Source organism: Phaethon aethereus, assembly GCF_964289735.1.
Source record: "Phaethon aethereus genome assembly, chromosome: 1".
NCBI lineage: Eukaryota > Metazoa > Chordata > Aves > Phaethontiformes > Phaethontidae > Phaethon > Phaethon aethereus.
Genome location: NC_138575.1, coordinates 187,620,592 through 187,640,895, shown reverse-complemented (window position 1 = coordinate 187,640,895; position 20,304 = coordinate 187,620,592). Strand labels below are relative to the sequence as shown.

General features: G+C 36.6%; 1 protein-coding gene across 1 annotated transcript in view; it reads left to right on the top strand.

Moving 5' to 3' along the window:
* VWA8 (von Willebrand factor A domain containing 8) overlaps positions 1-20,304 on the top strand; it is a gene marked incomplete at its 3' end in the record, with an annotated part of 194,281 nt that overhangs the window by 79,031 nt on the left and 94,946 nt on the right. The window contains exons 20-21 of the mRNA XM_082001198.1: positions 2-73; positions 11,905-11,981. Of these exons, the coding sequence (XP_081857324.1) occupies positions 2-73; positions 11,905-11,981 (149 nt within the window). The remainder of the gene's footprint in view (position 1; positions 74-11,904; positions 11,982-20,304) is intronic.

The window sequence follows — 20,304 nt, the reverse complement described above, 5'->3', positions numbered from 1 at the left end:
GCACATGATGGTAATGGAAGATATGCTAAAGGACTTGCTGCTGGGAGAACATCTTCTTTTAGTTGGCAATCAGGTGAGTTAAACATTTCTTACAATTTTTTTTTTACATTGTTATCAGAGTAGAAAGTCAAAACATTAATAGTAGTATGTAATATCATTACCTTTAAAATCTTCAGTTAATGGCTTTGGCTATCCTTCTTGGCTATGTATCAAACCTCCCCGTTAAAATCTCCAGTGGTAGATAAGAGGTGTACACATAAGTATTATCTAAATCTTGTTTATTGATAGCAAAGTATTCATTTTCTCTAAAAGAAATATAGATTCGCTTTTTTCTTTGTCTAGTATCTTTGTTGTTGGAGACTTTACTGGTGAGATCATGGGGGCTGTTCTGTTCTTTTAGTTGGTTTTTGCTGTTTCGTGACAGCTTCTAGCAGTTTACAGGCTCCCCAAGGTGAGGTATGGGCAGATGTTCTCCAGTTGAAAATCTTTGTTCTTCAGAACCGCTAGGTGACCTGAACAAAATTATACACTTTGCCAGTTAGCTCTGAAAAAAAAAAAAAAGAGCTTTTATTATTATTTCTCTATGTTTGAACTTTTCAGGAAAGTGATACTTCCCAAGCTACCAGGTTAGTTTTTCCCTCTAAAGTAATCTTCCTTTAGTTTAGCTTTCTCTTAGCAAGGATACAACAATTGTCTAGCAGATATTTCTCTTTGTTTTGCAATAGCCTTTGGAAAAAGACTAACACAAAACACTACTGGTCTAACCTGTATGGCAAGGAATGTGAAATGCTAATGGTTATTAATGTGCATATATTAAAATTACAATGTACAGTTACATACAGTCTATCTTTTAGAGTCCTTGTTAATAGCTTGAATTTACAATGATGTACTTGAAACCTCTGTAGACCTTTGCTGGATGATGCCAGCTTCTCCCAAAAGTTTTGATCTTTTTGTAAATAAAAATTAATCTGTTTCATAGATGAAATAAGATCTATTTATTCTATTTCATAAAAAGTGCTCTCTATGCCAGCTTCCGAATTGGTATTGAAAATGCTATATAGTACTGATTGCCTGCAGGAACTACTGTCAGGGAACAGCAAGAGTGAGCTACTCACACCCCTCAGTGAGAGGGGAATGGAGGCAGAAACAGTGTCCTTAGTGACAAGGTTTGCAGTGTCCAAGCAAGAAGAGAAGGTCTGAGGACAGCAGCCACAGTCAGCCAAGTGCCTACAGGTCACTTGGCAAGCCCTACAGGCTGCCAGACAGGTCCCTGGTGATGGGGCAGGTCTGAGGCCAAGCTGGGAAGTGAAGTCAGCAGGTCCAGGCTGGGATCAGCGAGGTACAGGGCCAGGCACAGCATCGCCGCATTGTGGGTTGGGAAGGAACTGAGGAAAGGGCCTGAGTGTAAAAGCAGCTCCCAAGCCGTGGGGGGCAAAGGGGACCCCAGTGAGGCAGCAACACCATGTCAGAGCTGACCTTCAACATAGGCAAGGAAAACCCTGGAGGGAGGCAAGAGCTTGCAGAGCCCAGTGGTGCACTCAGGGCTCTGACACATGCTTCATATGTTCTACTAATTTGGCAAAAAAATTTTGAAGAGTGTGTGAGTACAATTTTTAGGGTATAAGGTATTTTCCCAGCAGTGGTATACTCATCTTTAATAATTTAATGTGTGCCACATTTTCTCCAAGCATATGAAACTCTTACTGAAGACAGTGTTAAAAGATTTAACTGGGTTGAAGTGTTGGAACATACTGCTTTGATTCTGGACATCAGCTCAGCTGTATCATTAGGTTGGAAAATCAATTGATTTACTGTGATTTCTCTTTGGCAAATCGGTAATACTTACAGGTTTTGTTTTTTAATTGCTAACATACTTCTGAGTACTTCCAAATTTACTCTTTACTGATTTGTTCCACTGTTTTTTTGTGTGACTAAAAAAAAGCCAACTAGCCTTTTCTTTTTGAAATACTATTTTTAAGTTTGAGCACTGTATTTGCCATTCTGCAGTCTTTTAGGACCACACCAATCATTCTTGATTTCTCAGGGATGATCACTAACCATTTAGAAATTGCTGGCTATTTCCTTACATATATTACTGTAAATTTCTGCAGCATGTGGTGAATCCTGTTCAAGTACTTTAAAAGCAACCATATTACATCAAAATGCTTTCATGTGCAGATACCTTCCCATTATTAGAATTTTCATCGTCTTTTTGTAAAGCAAATGATTAAGAAATAGGATTTTTTACTGTTCAGTTACTTTAACAGTTCAGGCTGTAATAAGGAGGTAGGGTTTTATGATTGCTTGATACATATATCAGTGTGTACCCACGTTTTGCATTTGGAAGAAACAGATAATGTTTTTGTGTGGAGATACAAAGTACTGTTTTGAGTTCCTTTCTCTTGGTGACTGAGTGAATCATGGAAACTCAGTGTAACTAACTGACAGTTCAAATACTCTGAACCTGAGTATTTCAAAATATATGACTAATGTCTCTTTGAATGCTTGTGTCATTTCCTAGATATTTAAATGAGTTGGCATATACCTTAGAACATAATTTGGTCCATCAAAATGATAACTACATAAGTGAGTATCTTCATTCAGCTGTGATTCAATGTGCAAGACTTGACCTGTAGTCTTTCTTTTAGAGGCTGGATTTGGGTTTGCTTGGTTGACTGAATGTGGTTTTCCTCTTTTCCCTCTTTTGTTTTCATAACACATGTTCAGACACAAAACTCCTGTTAGGTTAAGACCTCTCTCTTTATTTCAAAGTCTGTAAACATAGTCTCTTTTGTGTATTCTTTTTAGTTAAGAGCTGCCTGGTGAGAGTCCTTTTACCAAGATTGTTTTCAAGATATGAACTTGGACAATCAGTATTTGAAATTCAGTAAATTAGAATTAAATTATCTTGGTGGATATTGGGAACTAACTTTCTTAATGAAACCAAGGAGAATTTGAAGACAAGTTTTAGATACTGGCAGGTATCTTTAGAAGTGTTCAGCTTCTGAAGTAAACTACTTTATAACCCACTTGATTCATGTGTGTTCCCTGGAGCTTATATGGCCCAGGATTTCACAGTATAAATGTATTATATGAAATATGGCTTCATCTAAATATTTTTTTACATTGGTTGTAGATTTTACCAGAATGTGATTCCATTTCATATATAAGCAAACAGGCTTCTTTGGGTCCTTGGGAAAGGGCGTGGATAGATATGAATTTTCAGCTATGAACTAGCTTCCAGTTAAAGGAAATGCCAGTATTTTAAATATGGCTTCTGCTACTGCTTCCTGAATGAGCCTGTAGTCTGAGTGTGAATGAGACTATCTGTGACCACCTATAGTTTCTCAAAGCAGCTTCTTCCTTGTCTGAGAGTAAGCAGCTATTGATTACTTTCAAAGCAACAAGCAAACAACAGCAAGAATCCTGTTTAGTAAAGGTTACTTATTCCAAACGTTGCAGTGACTGTTTATTTAGTCATTACATAGAGCTCTTACAGCTGCTCCTGAGCTTCATGAGACAGACTGGAGTATTTATTCTTACTACTAAGGAAAATTTCGAGGCTGTGTTTTTGTGACATTTTTCCTGATGGACATTGTGCAGTTCATAGATTGGCCACTACTTGATATGTTTTATCGTCCCTTTGAATTTCCTGTCTTTGGCAAATAGGAGAGAAACTATGTTAATAAATAGAATTTGTTTATGTGGAAAAACTTGAAAAATAGCAATGACTGAAACACTTTTACTTTTGTCTCAAAATTTTAAATTTTACGTATAACGTTTCCTAAATTGTTGCATTTGGAAGTTGTGTAAAGAGAGGTGTTGAATGTTTTCACCTTTATTGGTCATAGAAGAAGTAATCTTAAACATCAGCTGTCTTTGAAGATACCAAACAAAATATTGATAGTTATAAGGGATTTGTGGTTTTCTGGAGAGAGAAGGCTCACAACCTGTCACTTCTGAATTATTTTATAGCCCTGAAGTTCTAAAACACCTAACCACATGTTAAGCAATATTGAAATATTTTATTTGGCATTCTTCTGTTGCCATGATTTGTAGTATGAACTGTTCAGATAGATGGTCTCATAAATTAAGGAGGTTTTGTCATAGCAATAATCCTGAACATTTCTGAGTTTAGGGCACAGTTAGCCTACAAGTAAATATTGAATAACAAGTAATGTAAATTTTGGCTTTTAGAGTTACTCTGTTTTCATTCACTGTATAAATATGGCATAACTATAAATATTATAAATGTGAATATAGTACATAAATATCTTTAAAATACACTTCTGCCATGATCTACCATGAGTTATCTAAAACAGCACAATTGGCAATTTTATGTAGCAGGACAAATGCAGCTTGTACGAGGTCCAGGAGTTCTGCCATGCCCTGGGAACTGCATGTCTTTATTAATGTTTCACTAGCCCTTATCCATTCCATAATGTGTCTTTTAAATAATAGATATGTTTTATTTTGGTTTACTAGGTACAGACAATATTCTTAGGTGCATTTTAGTCAGCATAGGCCATTCTGCTTGACAGTACCCTGTCAGCGTCAGCACACAGTGCTTGGCCTTCTACACTTACATTGTCTGTTATAGTCTCTGCACCATTTTCAAAGTGTAGAGCGTAGAAATGAAAAGTGGCTGAGTGGACACTACTGTCCATATCATATAAACGTTACCAAAATTATAAGGAACGTTCTCTTCATCAGTCTTCCAGAGGAGTGGACAGAGGAAATTCAGTGTACATTGGAACAACCTCAGTGTTCCTCAGAACCATTCCCTATTTGTCATCTTTTGCTTGTTCTTTTCTTTCCAGAATTCACAGTTTCTCTTTTGTTGTGTAGTTTTCTTCATTGGCAACCTTTATGGTTCTTTCTAAAGTATTTGTTACTAGCTGGTCTACCCTTGAAAATGAAGTACTTGTGTTACCAGTATCCATCCTGCTTTTATGGTAAATTAATTAAGAAGGGAGAGCTACATTAAAAAAGAAAAAAAGACAAAAAAAAGACAACAGATGAAATATGTATTCCATTCAACAATTATTAAGGCTTAATAGATGCTGAAGTTCCGCATCTTGTTCTGGCTTTCCTATTGCCTATGTTCCCTTTTCAACAAGAAATACAAAGTTGATAATCAATAAGAATAAGCAGAAATGCCATTCAGTTACTGATTAAATTACTGCTGAATACAGAAAGCATATAAATTTTGTCCTTCATTTGATGGTGTGGAAATTTGGATTTCGTGTCCAAAATTGCTCCGCCTCTACTTCCCCATGTACAAGGAAAATAATTTGCAAGGTGATAAAACAAGCCTGTTCCTGAATAGCTTGTAGTCTAATTAGATGATGTATACATACGGAAAAAACAGAAAGAAATATGAAATAGCATAAGAATGAAGAATTCTTAAAGGTGCTCAATATTGTTGTAAATAATTTGAAAGAAGATCATGACAAAATCTCTGGCAGCACTTAGTAAAAATGTTGATGTGAGGCCACAGTAAGTAGACTATCACAAATACATTAAAAGAACTTAGAAATGTAATGGCCTTATGGCACATTTGGTAATTTATTTCCCTGATAGAAGAATGTAATTTCATCCTTTCTGCTGCCTTTCTTCAACTGAGAGATCAACTTAAATGAACTCTTGGGCTCCCACTAGAAATTTATTTTATTCTTGAAGAATTTAGTAGGAGAAATGGTTGAGTCTGTCTTAAAGTTATTTAAAAGGACATGCTTGAATAGATCTTTCCTTCTAAGATAATATTATTCTTCTTATTGTGAAATTGAATTAAGTAGGTACTGAGAGTATAATAATATCAATCACTAGAAAACTTGAAATAGCAAATGCTTGGCATTTGCCTCTGTTTTCTAGAAATAAAGGACTTTGTTTTCCTGCTTAAACTTGTGTAAAAGCAGACAGCTTCCTCTGCAATGAAAGAATATATTGTCCTAAACTAATATATTATTATTGTTGTTGTTGTTGTTACGAGCATGAAGAAACTGAGCTCCTAATGAGCTAAATTGGGCCAAATACTACGGTATTTTTTGCCTAAGGAATTCTGTGTGACAGTTGTGGAAAACTCTGAAAATACATCTCCTGTCCTTGCTAGAGTCGTAATAGTATGTGCACGTATGAGAATAGGCATGCTCTTTAAATGTGTCTCTGCTTACAGTATTGTTTTCTGCCTTTACAAGTTATACTGAAGAACCAGAATTTAAAAAGAATCAATGAATTGATTTTTCTTTCGGATGCTTCTTCCCACTGTTTTTTTCTTTCTGTTGTAAATTTTTCATATGCTCCTCTCCATTGAACCACAATCGTCTTAACTCGCTGGATATGTGAAGATTGTATTTAGCCTGACAGGGCTCTGGGTTGAAGGTTGTACTTAAAGTGAGAAAAAGGCATAAACTCTACAAGCTTATCTAGACCTGTAGTCAGAGATGTATGCAAAGCATTGCATTCATGATTTCTATCAGGGAACTAAGTTTATTTGTTCTTATGGAACATAAGAATTTTTAAATCACCATAATTTTTACATGCCTCAGAAGATAAACTCGTAATAAAACAACAAGATACTGAACCACCAAACACTTACTGTTGTGGCCAATAAATACATAGTTTGCAGCTGGGGCAAGACTTAAATCACCACTGCTTTTGTGTGACTATTTTCCTTTGTAACTAAAATCCAAGCAAGGTAGCAGCGATAGGGTCTGTTGCATAGTCCTCTGGTAGCAATGTCTGGAGTCTGCTGGTGGCACGCCTTCTGCAATTATTACACTGCATTATTCACATCTCTTCCAAGCAGGGAGTGATGAGCTTAGTAACACCTGGAGTGTTTGAGAGAGTTCTATATAGGTGCTGCCTGTTGCTCTGGTGATAACAGTAATTTTTTTTACAGTCAGAAATGCATCCTCTGGTGTAAAAATAGCAGCCTCAATTGAAATGCGTGCATTCTGCATGCAAATGTTTTTGTTGGCAGAAACAAGCAAGCTGTGGGCATGGAAGGTGGTTCAGTGCCAGACTCAGTGTTAGAAACTATGCATTAGCAACAGTGTTCTCATGTTCTTCATTTTCATTGTTCAGCCATAAGTTTTTGTGATAATGATGCTATCAATACAAGTCTTTCTATGAAGTCACAAGCTGAGAACTCTGACAAGTGGGTTCTGTATACTAAAATTTAATGAGAAGTCAAGATTGTCTTTCATTCCCTAATAGTACATTTTAAAAATTAATTATAAACAAAATTTCCTAAGGTGAAAAAGGGATAAATGGCTTTTTTCACCAGTTTCAAACTTTGTTTCATTCTTCTGTAAGGAAACAGGCACTCTGCTATGCAGGGTGGCTGTGTGCTGAAATGGAAAAGGTGTGATTGCAGTGCCTCAGCTAAAGGGCAGTGCTGGAGAGCACAACACGGCAACTTCTTCAACTGCTTCAGTATGACCCGCAAATCATTTAAAAGAAAATAAGAATGAGGCAGCATGGTTCAAATTTTTTTTCCAATAGTATTTTTTTTCTAAGCAGCAAACTATTAATTTTGAAAACTCAAGTCCAGTGCTTTTGGACTATAACTTTATTGACTTTAGTTGGGCTGTGCAGGGGAGGAATTTGTCCCACTACTGTAATAGCTGCATCCTGAATTGCAAAATGCCTCCTGGGACTTGTAACAACCTTGTTTATATTTGAAACTGCAGTTACTGCTAGAAGATTAAGTCATTTTATCCTTGGTAACAAGTGTTTACAATGTCAGGAGAATTTTTAACTAAGGGATTATTTTGCCTTCTAATTGCATAATTTCCTTTTTGTTATTCATTAGTGCAGATATTTACTTCCCATTTTTACCATTTCGGTTGCCCCATATGTCTGACAGAATAAAAATTGTCTAATATTTGCTTTCTGAAATATTTTTATTCAGTTCAGCTGAAACACCAACACAGATGTTCTTTTCTCTCTAATTAGCATATGTTTATATTTCTGTTAAATTAAGTAACTGCAATAGTGCATATATAAATAACATACAGCAAGTGTTAATGGCAAACTGGTTTGTCCTCTGAATGTTACCTTAGGCTGCAATAATTGCAAATTTCATGAGATTACATTCTGAATCCAGTCCAAATTCAACTCAGTCTTTTAGTATGTTCATATGAAAGGTAGTTCTGATTCTTTCTGCTTAAATACTTGACTGCTAGCTATGTGGGTGCCCAGAAGATCCAGCTTGATCCTTGGCACTGGGTGTAGATTCAGGGGAAAGGAGGGTAACTTTGTTGCCATTTTGATCACTTCTTATTGCTGAGCTACCAGGAACTCATTTCAGATGTTTTTTTCCCAAAATGGGAATTCCCAAATGAACATTTCTTGTTCACCTGAAGAAGACTACCAGGCATATTCTTTATCCCATGAAAGTCAAGTGAATTTAGAATAAACGTACTTTCCTTGACCATACATTAATGACTATTACTTAAGGAACACACTCATCCAAGCTCTTTTTTTCAGTTTTTTAACGGTGCTGAAGAGCCTTCTGAATAGCTTTGGTCTCTTCCTTCCTTTCTATTATATTGTGCCTTCTCAGTACAGTAGCTGAGACAAAGAGAAGTGGTAACTTGTCATGAAGTAGGAATGTGGAGGGATGGAATCAAAAAGCTTTGACTTCAACTTTGCTCCAGCTACTGTTGCCAGCCAAGGATTTTATGTGGTGCACCACAGCCTCTATGAAGGCACATAATGTACTCTCTGAAGCAGTTCAGTCTAGAAGTTGGGCAATGGTAACGTGTTTATAATAGCTAAAATCTGGTGGGAATGCCTTTGGCTTTTGAATACTGTACGCACCTTTTAAAAAAATTACCATGTTCTGAAATTGAGGTATATTTAAAATGAAATAAAAGGAAGTGTGTGGGGAGCCTGGTGCGATGCACAAATACAAATGAAGAAAGGGCAAGATGTGGTTATGGCACAGCTCCCACTGACTCTGTTACGTTGGTAACTGTGCTCTTTCCCTTCCTCCATAGTGGTCCTTCACCATGCTTGTGTCCTCTGAGCATTCTCTCAGAAGTGAGGTGCACTCCTCTTAATACCCATGGTGAGAACAGCATGGATAGAAATACGCAAAACCATCTATTTGGTCCTCTTTCTATTGGAATGGAAGAGGGAGAAAAAAAATCTAGCTGTAGTTGGGAAAATATTCTTTTCAGGCATAATTTTAAGAATCTATCATAAACATAAAAACCACATGTGCTTTCCATTAATGCACATGAAAGCCTTTTTTTTTTTTTAATTACAGTAACCATTTTGTTTGATATTAAGTATGTTTTACATTGATTCAATATGTTGATCTATTTCTTCATCTTTGTACTTGCCACAGCTGGCTGGAGTCCCACTCTGCAGTGAAAAGGATGTGTAGCCTGCTTGGGATTGGTACAGAAACTGCATGCAGACATCTGCCCAGTCATCTTTAGCTCTCTTAGAAAAAGTAAAGGAAGCTGCTTTCAGCATGGGTGTTTTGTGCTTGGTATTAGCAGTATTCCTGTTTATTAACCCATTTATGATTTTAAGTATCTGACTGCAAGTAGTAGAAAACACGTAGGAATAAAACTGTTGGTGTGCCCTACTAAAGGATTCTTACCGTGTTTCTCCTTCTGATGATTCTGATGCAATTCATGAAGTTGCATATTTCCCTCCAAATGGATATGTTCTTTGAGTTCCTGGAAGAATCTGGTAGCACAATTTCATCCCCTGTTTCAATGCAGTGGAGAACTGTGTTTCCAGTGACAGTTTTCAGAAGTGACTGGTGATAGATATTAAGCGTGTTGCAGCTTCTTACTATACACCTATGTGTAAAGCTGTAGATTCTTCTGAAAAATGAGATGAAAGAAGTTTTGTGAGGAGGCATGTGGCAGAGCACTAACTTCAGTTGGCTTTCCTGTGTTGGAGTCGAGTCTGAAGTAGAATCTAGGTAGTTCTATTTTTGTCAGGTCTGCAGTATTTTTCCCTCTGCTGTCGTAGTGAGAACTCTCCTTCCATGATTTCAGCTACTACGCATATGTGCACGATTCTCCATTCTCATAAATGTAGTAAGATGAGAGACTGTGGTCCCATTTTGAGAAGCTTAAGCAGTTTGCAATTCTGCAGCTGGCAGTTGCCATCTTTCAGCTAGAACTTAAATGTCATAAATGTCATAACTTGCAGCTCTGGATGCTCCTATTCTGTTTCAATGCCAAGTGAAACAGATTAGCGAGTCTCAAGTTGGTTTAGTCTAATCTCTTTAATCTTTCTGTGGGTTATATTTATCTGTTTCACTTTACACTGGTGTGGACTACTAGATGCATTCATGCAGTCAGAGTGAGAATTTCAGCAAAGGGGACAGTGTCTTGTCAAACAGCTTTTGGCTGGGTTACAGTTGAACTTTTCTCTCTATTAATTATTTTTCTTTTTCCTCTGCAACTGTTGGCAATCTCACTGTCATTCTGAGCTCTCAGGTCTGCAGCCATGTCCTTGCAGGAGGGATAAGAATTTCTGCATCTGAACGGTCATCTTTGTCTGCATATACATTAGCATTTTAGACCTGATCAGAAATGTACTTTTGAAGGGAATCTCCTTACTGCAGTTTGCTACGTGTCAAAGAACGTATGACCTGGATTTTCTTAGGATGACACTAAAGTGGATGATGTTCTCCAGCAGCACACTTAATTCATGCCCTCTGCTAATTCCTTCCATGGGACCAGGCTAGGCCTGTGCTGAAGTACCAGCTCCTGAACCGCTTTGACTTGACAAATCCACTGTCATCATTCTGCACAGCTTGCTAATGCAGACATCCTGCAATAGGGGAGTTATAGTTTGATCTCCAGTTTTATCTCCAACCCAATTCTGATTCCATCTGGGCCTTTTCTGGTAGCTCCAGTGGAATGGGATTAGCAAATATTAGCACGGCAATGCTCTAATTCCATGTGACAGCTACAGGATCTTTCCTATGACCACCGAGAATTACCTTTTTCTATTAAGTGCAAGCCATCTTCCTAGGACTCACAACCTCACACTACCTTTGTGAAATAAAAGGGCTGGAAAAAAAATTGAGTTAGTTAAAAGGGTGTGTCGGCATGTGTGACATAACTCTAGGGATGCAATCCCATTTCTGGTTGTTCTTGGTAAGACAGATAAGTATTTTGCAAAGAGATATTTTGGAAATATATAGGCATGCTGTCATCAGATGGGATCCACCTTTCTCAGAGTGGGGAGGGGGTCTTTGCTCACAAGCTAGAGAGGGTTATAGACAAGCTTTAAACTAGATTTGAAGGGGGAGGGGGATAATACCAGGCTTGCCCATAACAAACTGTGGGATGACACACCAAGGTTAGAGTGACAGCATGCTAGTGAGGGCCCTCAGCCTGTTGCCCTGAGAGGTACTGGCTACACTGCAGCACACTTGAAGTCTTACAGAGATGAGCCAAGGGCCCCTGAGTTAATAGGAGCCAAGAGGGAAACACCAGTGAAAGTTTCCCAGTGGGGGTGATGAAACCCTGGCACAGGCTGCTCAGAGAGGTGGTAGATGCCCCATCCCTGGAAACATTCACGGTCAGGCTGGACGGGGCTTTGAGCAACCTGTTCTAGTTGAAGATGTCCCTGCTCATTGCATGGCGGGGTTGGACTAGATGACCTTTAAAGGTCCCTTCCAACCCAAACTATTCTATGATTCTCTGATTCTGTGACTGTGTATATATATATAGATGTGTAAAAGAAAATATATATCATTAAATTGTGTTGAGAATTCTTTGATGTGGATTGAAATTGTATTTGCCTATAATGGAATATGTAGTGTGTTTTAACAGTTTTAGAAAGCTGTCTTTTCTTTGTTTATAACTCTTAAATGTGTACAACTATATTATGTCTTAATATTATATTTATTTACTGCAGGGTGTTGGGAAAAACAAGATTGTTGACAGATTCCTTCACCTTTTAAACAGGCCCAGAGAATATTTACAGCTGCATAGGTAAGAGTATGTTATGATTCTATACTTTGTGTTTATAATCTGATTTCCCATGTTTTAAAACTCATGTTTAATTTGTTCTTACTGTTTGAACAGTAAGACTGTATTATGGTGGGTGGCACACAGACCACAGGAATGTGTCTCTTTTATAGGCCGAGGCAATAAGGTGACAGGCTGAGGAGCGGGTACGAGAATTTAATGCAGTCACATTGGTTAATATAAGGGAAGTAGAAGTCAGAGAGTACTGATGTTAAACCATGCTCCAGAAGAAAGTAATATTTTGCTGTCATTTCTGGAGAGATTTCCCCAGGCATGACATACTACGTGAGGGGAAAAAGTTCAAAGGTGCTTGTTTGAATATATTGCTCATTAGACAAGAAATATTTTACATAGTAAAGGCTTTTTGGTATTGTTTTTTTTCTTTGACACTCCTGTTAAGCACATGTATTTCTTTCTCACCCATAAACTTTTGGATTAGAGAACGTATTTTTTTCATATCCTAAAAAATGGACTTCAAGACAACAAACCAATTGAGAATAATTCGAAAGATGAAATAATATCCAATTATCTGCCTGCTTTTTATGACATGAACTTTAAATCAATAAATTGAAATGAAAACTAAATATGTCTAGAAGGCTGAGTTACAATTGAACTGCATCCTTTTTCAGCTTCATTCCTAATCTTTACCTCCCAGTCTTCAACTTCCTAGCTTAATCACCCTGTCTTTTTCCATAATCATTGTTTTTTAAATATTGCTAATAAAAATGTACATGTTTGATATTTTGCCCTTTAACAACACAGCCTGTGTAACACCTTCTTTCTCACTTTCTGGCCCAGCTTTTTGTCTTCAGATGACTTATACTTGTATTCCTGATACTTGGATAGCTCTATCGCATCTTGTTTCTGTAGCTCTTTTCTTTTATACTACCTCTCCTAGACTTCCATCACTTCTTTGTGAAATACCACTTTTGTAACCTGCTACTTTCAGCTTCGTGTTAACTTTTTTCCTGACCCCACCCGCTCCTTCTGGATAAAATACACTATCATTTCTGCAAATCCAAATTATTTCACAAAATACTACAGTATTTCTGTCTTCCTGTGTGTCTCTTTTTAAAATTGTTCTCCAGTCAGGTGTGGTCAAGCAGAACAGCGCCTTAACATAAATTCAGATAGCTCAGGAGAATGTTGTATAGACATGATGCTTATGTGACAATGGGACTGTAGAATGTATTAGTTACAGCATGCTAGTTGCTAGGAAAAAAAAAAGTGCTTTTTTTATCTAGTCAAGGCAAACTTCTCTAGGCTCTATAGAGTACTGTTTATGGTTACAGGATTTAGAGATCGATTGGAGTAGAAAACAATGAGCAGTCCTGTGCAGTTCTAAAAAAAAAAATCCCTGAATATAGGAAAATCAGAAATTTCTATTTCCTGGGTAGCTTTTTTAAAGACTTTGTGAAGAACTCAGTCTATATAATACCTTGTTAAACACAATAGGGCATTTAAACAAGGATTATGATAGTGCACACTTTTGGATTACAAAACAAAATAAAAGCAAGTTTACAAAAAACCCCAAAACAGTTTACTACTAAGCTTTTAGATATTTTGTGGGGAGAAATGCAGTCAGTAGCTTATGACATAGATGTATTTTATTAGAAACTATGTTAGAATGTGCACTTCGTCTTTGATAGCCCTGGGTGTTTCTTCAGATTTCCTAGCTAGCTACCATCAATACTGTTAAGTATGCCAACAGGAAACCTTTCTAAATGTCATACTTTCAGTGGTGCTTATATACTTGAATTACAGCTCTCAAGAAATTGAACATTCAAAGCATGCATTTTAGTTGATTACCGTGTAAGGGAAAGGAATAATGTTAATGGTTTCTTCATGAAAAATGTGGAGGCAGTTCAGCATCAGATGAAGGTGGACATTATCTGTCAGAAATGTGTCTGACAGATGGTACCTCATTAGGCCTTGGAACTTGGGTTGCAGACTCTTTAGATCCACTTCAACTAGTCTCTCTGGAAATGAGTGTGTACTTGTCAGCTGCATATCCTGAGGCTCTAAGTTGCTAGTGAGGTAGTGAATCTGTCAGAAAATGAGTGACGATGACATCATGAGTTCTTTAATTTGCCCATATCGACTGTCACTTCATATAATTAGCTCTAAAACAAGTAATATGCATGTATGTGTAACAATGCCAGTATGCAATGGGTGTTGCAACTGAATAGTGTCTGCTCTGGAGCAGAGATGTATATCCTTAGCTATAGAATATCCTTGTTGGTGGCTGTAATTAAGATGTAGCCAGAGAAGAAACTGCTGGAGTGCAAAAAACTGTAAGAAGAGCTTTAAAATTCATGTAATGAAGATCTTTACTAAAATGTAGTGTTATGTAATGAATAAAAGGACTGAATTTCAGAAGTAGCCTGATTTATGAATCTAATTGCCACATTTCAAAACCTGGGTTTTTTAAATGGTATTTAAGTGCCAAAGTCATGAAGATATTCCATAAATGTTTACTTTCAATAGCTTGTGAGGTAAATAAGGACACAATACACTGTGATGTAGTGTAGTACAATTTGTTATGTAATGTAATTGATGTAGGTGTCTTTTATAGAGGAGTAACTCACCCCTTTTGCCAACAAACAGGAACATAAAACAACTAAAAATGCCATCAGATCTGGTTTGATTTTGGTCGTTGATTGTTTGGTTGGGGCAGGGGTGGTTTTTTGTTGGTTTGGGTTTTGTGGGGGTTTTTGGTTTGTGGTTTTGTTTTTTATTGTCTTTATGAAACAGTGTAAAGAGTTCTGCTGATCTTACACTGCATGTGTTCAGTGACATTCAAGCAGGGAATATTTGCCTTAGAGGCAATGAGCTATTATGAGGAGTGATTTTAAAATCTCACATTTTATGTCTTATACTTCAAGATGATGAGAGGAGATAGAAGACAGAAAAAAGAGAGTGCTTTTCCTTAAACATCCTTTCTGACATCTGTATTTACTTGCTCTACCACTGATTCACATGGGAAGGGTCAGCCTGACCATAAGGTTTTGATTGCTTATGGAGTTTATAAATTCTTTTTCTTAACCTTTGTTACAGCATGTCATTGAGAAGTTTTATTTTCTTCAAATTGTTCCATCTTATAAATTATTTTGGGACCATAAAAGTGAAAATCTTATTAACTGGCAGATATCACAGAATCATAGAATGGTTTGGGTTGGAAGGGACCTTTAGAGGCCATCCTAGTCGAGTTGTGATTAGATTTAATAAGGAAAGAATTAAAGAAATACGTTTGCTTATACATTATTCAGAAAGTTGGCTGCTTCCTCTTGCATACTTCCTAATACTAGGAGTTGATCAGGAGTTTGGTCAACTCTCTCACTGCATTAATTGTGGGCTTACAGGACTCTTTCTGAAACAGGTAATTTGTCATAGGCTCTGCATAGCCTCTCTCTAGAACTGTGTTCATGAAGCGTCTTGCTGCTTTTCCATGTTAAGGAAGAACTTTTATCTGCCAGGATTTCCCAGTCACTCCTTTCCTACAAGAGTAAGTTTTAGCAGAGAAATACTAAATTTTATTTACCCTTCAGGAGTGGTTGTCTCCATTTTGTGCACCCAGAGCACCAGCTACCTGTTACAGAACAAACAACAGCGTTACCTTACCTCATATTAAACTTCAAGATTTTACTGCTTTCACCTTGAGCGTACATTCATCATGCTACTAGGAAGGTGAAAACCTGAGGCCTGTGCAGTTGCGGGCCAATGAGAGATCTGTATAGAAGTCAAACACATACCAGCTGACTTTCTAAGAAACTTTGATGTTCTCCAAATAAATACAATACAGGGTCAAGTATTTTTGTTTCTCCTAAATGCATGAACCCTGGAAAATCTCAATCATTTTATGAACTTTGCTGTTACCACTTTTGCCATCTCTCATGTGACTGATGTGGAAAGAAATTTTGTGATTCTACACAAAAATCTGAAGTTAAATTTGGTAGACTAAATTGTACATATGTAAAACAAATTTCATTGAATCAGGAAAACGACTTTAATGGAAACTGATAATATCTTGCTTTAAATTACTAAATCTCTTGGACAAAGATTCCACAGAAGGAAGAAAAAAAATTTAAAGCTTTAGAGAAGACTCAGGCAAGAACATGTACCCTGTCAAGACTATAAAATCCTTCTTAGCACTGATGAGAGTAACAGATAAATAGAAAAATGTAAGCTCCCAGCTCTCCTGCATAAAAACCTCAGAGGAAAGTATCATGGACTTTAGACTATTGACTCCTTTGATGTGATCAAAGAAAAAAAGATGAATTTTACTTCTCTTGTCATCAAATGAGTAACTAATTGCACACAAAGAATGATTTTTCTGGAGTAAAATGTCCCTTACCTGTCATTTAAATGTTTAGGCTTGCATCTATTTAGAATTAAGTCATACTGTCAAATTGCTTTTTAAAATTTAATGGCAATGATTTCTCTTCCTTGAAGTTACTATTTTTGTATAGACTATATTACAGAACGACATTATTTATCCCTTTGTTTCTAATGCAAACTTGACTTATGGTGCTCTCTTCTTTTTTTTTTTTTTTTTTTTTGTTTTTAAATTGTGAAGAGACGTCTAACAGAAAGTTTCCCAAAAGCTTACGTTCTGACTAGGAAGCTGTAAAAGTCAGTGACTCCCCTTTTATAGTAGTTTCTGCTAGTATGAATGAGGCACTAGGTTTTACATGCTAAAGGCATTTGGATTAACAGAAACATTAAGGTTTTTGAGTCATATGGTCTTATCTGATCTCAGCTTTCATTAAAATACACTTCTAGTCTTTAATACATGAGCTTAAAAAAGGGAGAAAAATATTTACATGTAATCTGTTCTCGGCTGAAAGCTTAACCTAGGCAACTAAAGAGAACTGGAAAAATACTGTGGAGAACAGATAGTGTCCACTCAAGACCTCTGAAAGCTGCCATCTCTGTTCTGCTGGGGTTGGATTGGCTTGGCTTTAAGTCATGTAGCCAAAAAGAGCAGCTGGCAACAGCAACCCTCTGAAATTATTATCTGCTATCATGAGTTGTGCTCCTGATTGCTCTGATAGCAAAGAAAAGCCTCTCTGTCTTGGTAGTCACTTTAAGAAAAATTAATTGTGGAAAGAACATCTATGTTCCAAGCAGCAAATTTGCTTGGTTCAGGGAGGCAGAATTTTCATTTTTCTGTGTCACTACTTTAAAGAAAAAGTTTGGTATATGTTACACTCCTTGATTTTTTTTTGAGGTATTCAAAAGCTGTCTGGGCATGGTCCTCGGCACCTTGGCTCTAGGTGGTCCTTCTTGAGCAGGAGGTTTGGACCAGATGACCTCCAGAGGCCCCTTCCAACCTCAACCACTTTGTGACTTAGCAACAATTTCTGCCAGGTAGCAGCTGGATAACCCCAGCTAGCTCTTATTCTAGGTAGGTTGTAATAACACATCTTGTTAAATCAAAATTGTTCAGCAGAAAAAAAAAAGAAAATAAAGGTTTAAAATTAGTTTATCTTCATAAAATTAGATAATCCAGCAGTGGTTTTTCCATGTGGGGAGTCTGTTTGTGGTGTCCTTAGCTGATGCCCAAATGTGTCAGTATGGAACAGTAGTTAAAGTTGAGAGAAATAAGAAACAGCTTCAGACTCACCATTATTTTCAGAACAAGAAAAATAACCTTTTGTGTAATGAGGTGGTTTGATAAATTCTAGAACATTTATTTATTGCTATGATATGAGTATAAATAATGAGCAGTTGTTAAGCAGAAGTTTCTCTGAGTGTTTTCTGGCTTCACTCTGTCTCAGCCATAGATCAGCAATAGGAAGTCCAAAAATTGCAGCCCACCATCTCCTCTGCAGAGTGTCTATCACAGGTGTTCCTCTACACAATTCAGAATGTTCAGGAATGAAGAGTACTGATCCTTTCCATTGCAGTGGCAACTTGGTTACTCGCAGCTAATAGGAGAACCAGATCCCCCCTGAGCAACTACAGATGTGACCACTGAAGTCATGATAACTAAAACTAGTCAACCTCAACTCTGATGTCTTCAGTATGTAGATCTGCAGTTACTTAGTTGTGTAAGAACATAGATCGCTTACAGAAATAGAAGCTATTGATGAGTAGAATGCAGTGTCATCTACATCAATAATTTATTGATGGCTTATGAATGGATTTTCTGCTCCTCAGACCCTCAGTGAATCTGCAGAAAATATGAAATGATTAGTTCTGTTCAAGTGTTCTCTTTCTGTGTATCAAGAAAAGAATCTTCTAGGAAATCAGGTTATTGTAAAAAAAAAAAAAAGAATACGAGTCTTCGTGAAGTCATATGACAAAAAGAGGAAGTGTTTTTTGGTGTACGAGAGTTGATCTCTGTAAGGTCGAAAAAGTTAAAACTGCTTATAAATATGGTTTGATAACTTTCCATGAAAACAGAAAATATAGGAAGTTTTCTTCTTTAGCTTTCAAATAAAAGGGTGTGTGCCTTTAAATGAGCCATATGAAGTCTTAGTTCTCCATTTGATACCTTTTCTTACAAGTTGAGATCACTTTTTTCCCACTTTTCTAGGCATCAACGTATATGCTAAAGGAATTTGACTTTGTTGTAAATTTGATGTTTCATGACTGTCAACAGAACACTAATTGCTATAGAAATTCTGTTTGCTATCTGATAATCTTCCCGTTATTTTAGAAGATATTAGTCTACCTTATTCTGTTTTTCTAATGTTATATGTCCTTTCAAAGAGTCTACCTGTGGTATTGCATCTTCCTGTCAAAGTTGCTGTGTTTGTTCTAGTGACTGATGTTTGGAAAGTGGGATACAGGGTTCATTTTAAAAATCTACTACATTTTGTGTTGTGCCTTTTCTAGTTCCCTAATAAATTACAGTAATGTGATGATCTTTCCTTCCAAAAATTAACTGAGTTTACATATGTTGTCCTTTTAAAAATAAACATAATTTTGCCGTGATCTTTAACAATCAAATTAATGGAGAGGTTTGGGGTAGGAAAATGAGTTTATGGTGTCCCTGCAAGCAATACTTACTACAAACTGTCCATTAATCTTTAGATGTTAATTTTCTTTCCCTCTTTTTCAGCACATGTAATCAGTATAAAATCTAATTACCTGTTTCCCCTATTGAGATCATTTAAAACTACCCTTTCAGCTTTATTGACTTCAGATTTTTTAAATTCTAATTAAAAAAGTTGTTTCAGAAGGAATAACTTCCTTTGCCCAAGACACAGATGAACACCTGATACTATAGAATTATAACTTACTTGTTCGCATAATTGCATTTTGTTATCTTCTCTTGAAAGAATATAGGACCATGTAAAACAATTTAAATGCTGATATAACTCTGCAGGTCTGTTTTTAAAAACGAACAACCCAGAAAAGCTATCTCTGTAGCAGACTTGTTGAAGAAAGTGCTCTTAAGCTGCACTGGTTTATTAGAGGAATCCATTGAACACAGTGAAGATGTGTATGTTGTGTGTTTTTATGTTGGCAGCCACAAAAAAAAAAGGCTAGGTAATTTTTCATGATGATTTTGAGTCATGAATGTGTATGTCTAGAATACTTTCTTTTAATGTTGCACAGTAACCTTATAGTATGTGTTTTATTCTTTACACAGATGAGGTTTGAAAATAAATAAAAAGATAGAATATTTTTGTTACAAAGATTTATGTTGTGAAGTGTTGAATGTATTGGCTAGCATATAATAGGTGTCTGTGGTTTTTTACTCATCGTTGTTTTTCCCCCTTTTCTTAAATACATTTGTAATCAGTACAGAGTTGCAGTGCAAAGCTTCCAAGAGTTCATGCAAGCTAATGCTCTCCATTTCCAATGTTAGGTCTTCATAAGCTGGCTGGCTAGCTCTGCTATTGTCAGATTCCAGGTGTTAGAGAGGTACTTCATTTGTCTTTTTGTGGGAATTGAATTCAGCTTGAATATCCTGCTGTGTGGCTGTTACGGAGAAACAGCTTAGGTTAGAAGACCCCGTTGTTTCATTTTCCTCTGAAGCTGAAGTAACAGCTTCTCGCTGTTTACTCAGTGAAACGTATTCTTATACACAATAAGGGGAGCTGTAGGGTGTCATGCTTCTTCATTTATGGATTTTACAATTAGGGTTAGTGAATTTCTTATGTTATAACAAATCATGTGAAAACGTTGCATCTCATTTTGAAAGATGGGTCATGTATAAGTAATTCTTATTGATTTAAGCATATAACCTGAATTAAACTTATAATTCCTTTTGGCCTTTCTTCTGCTACCCACAGTCATACTGAGTAATGAGTACCTTTATACTTTTATAATT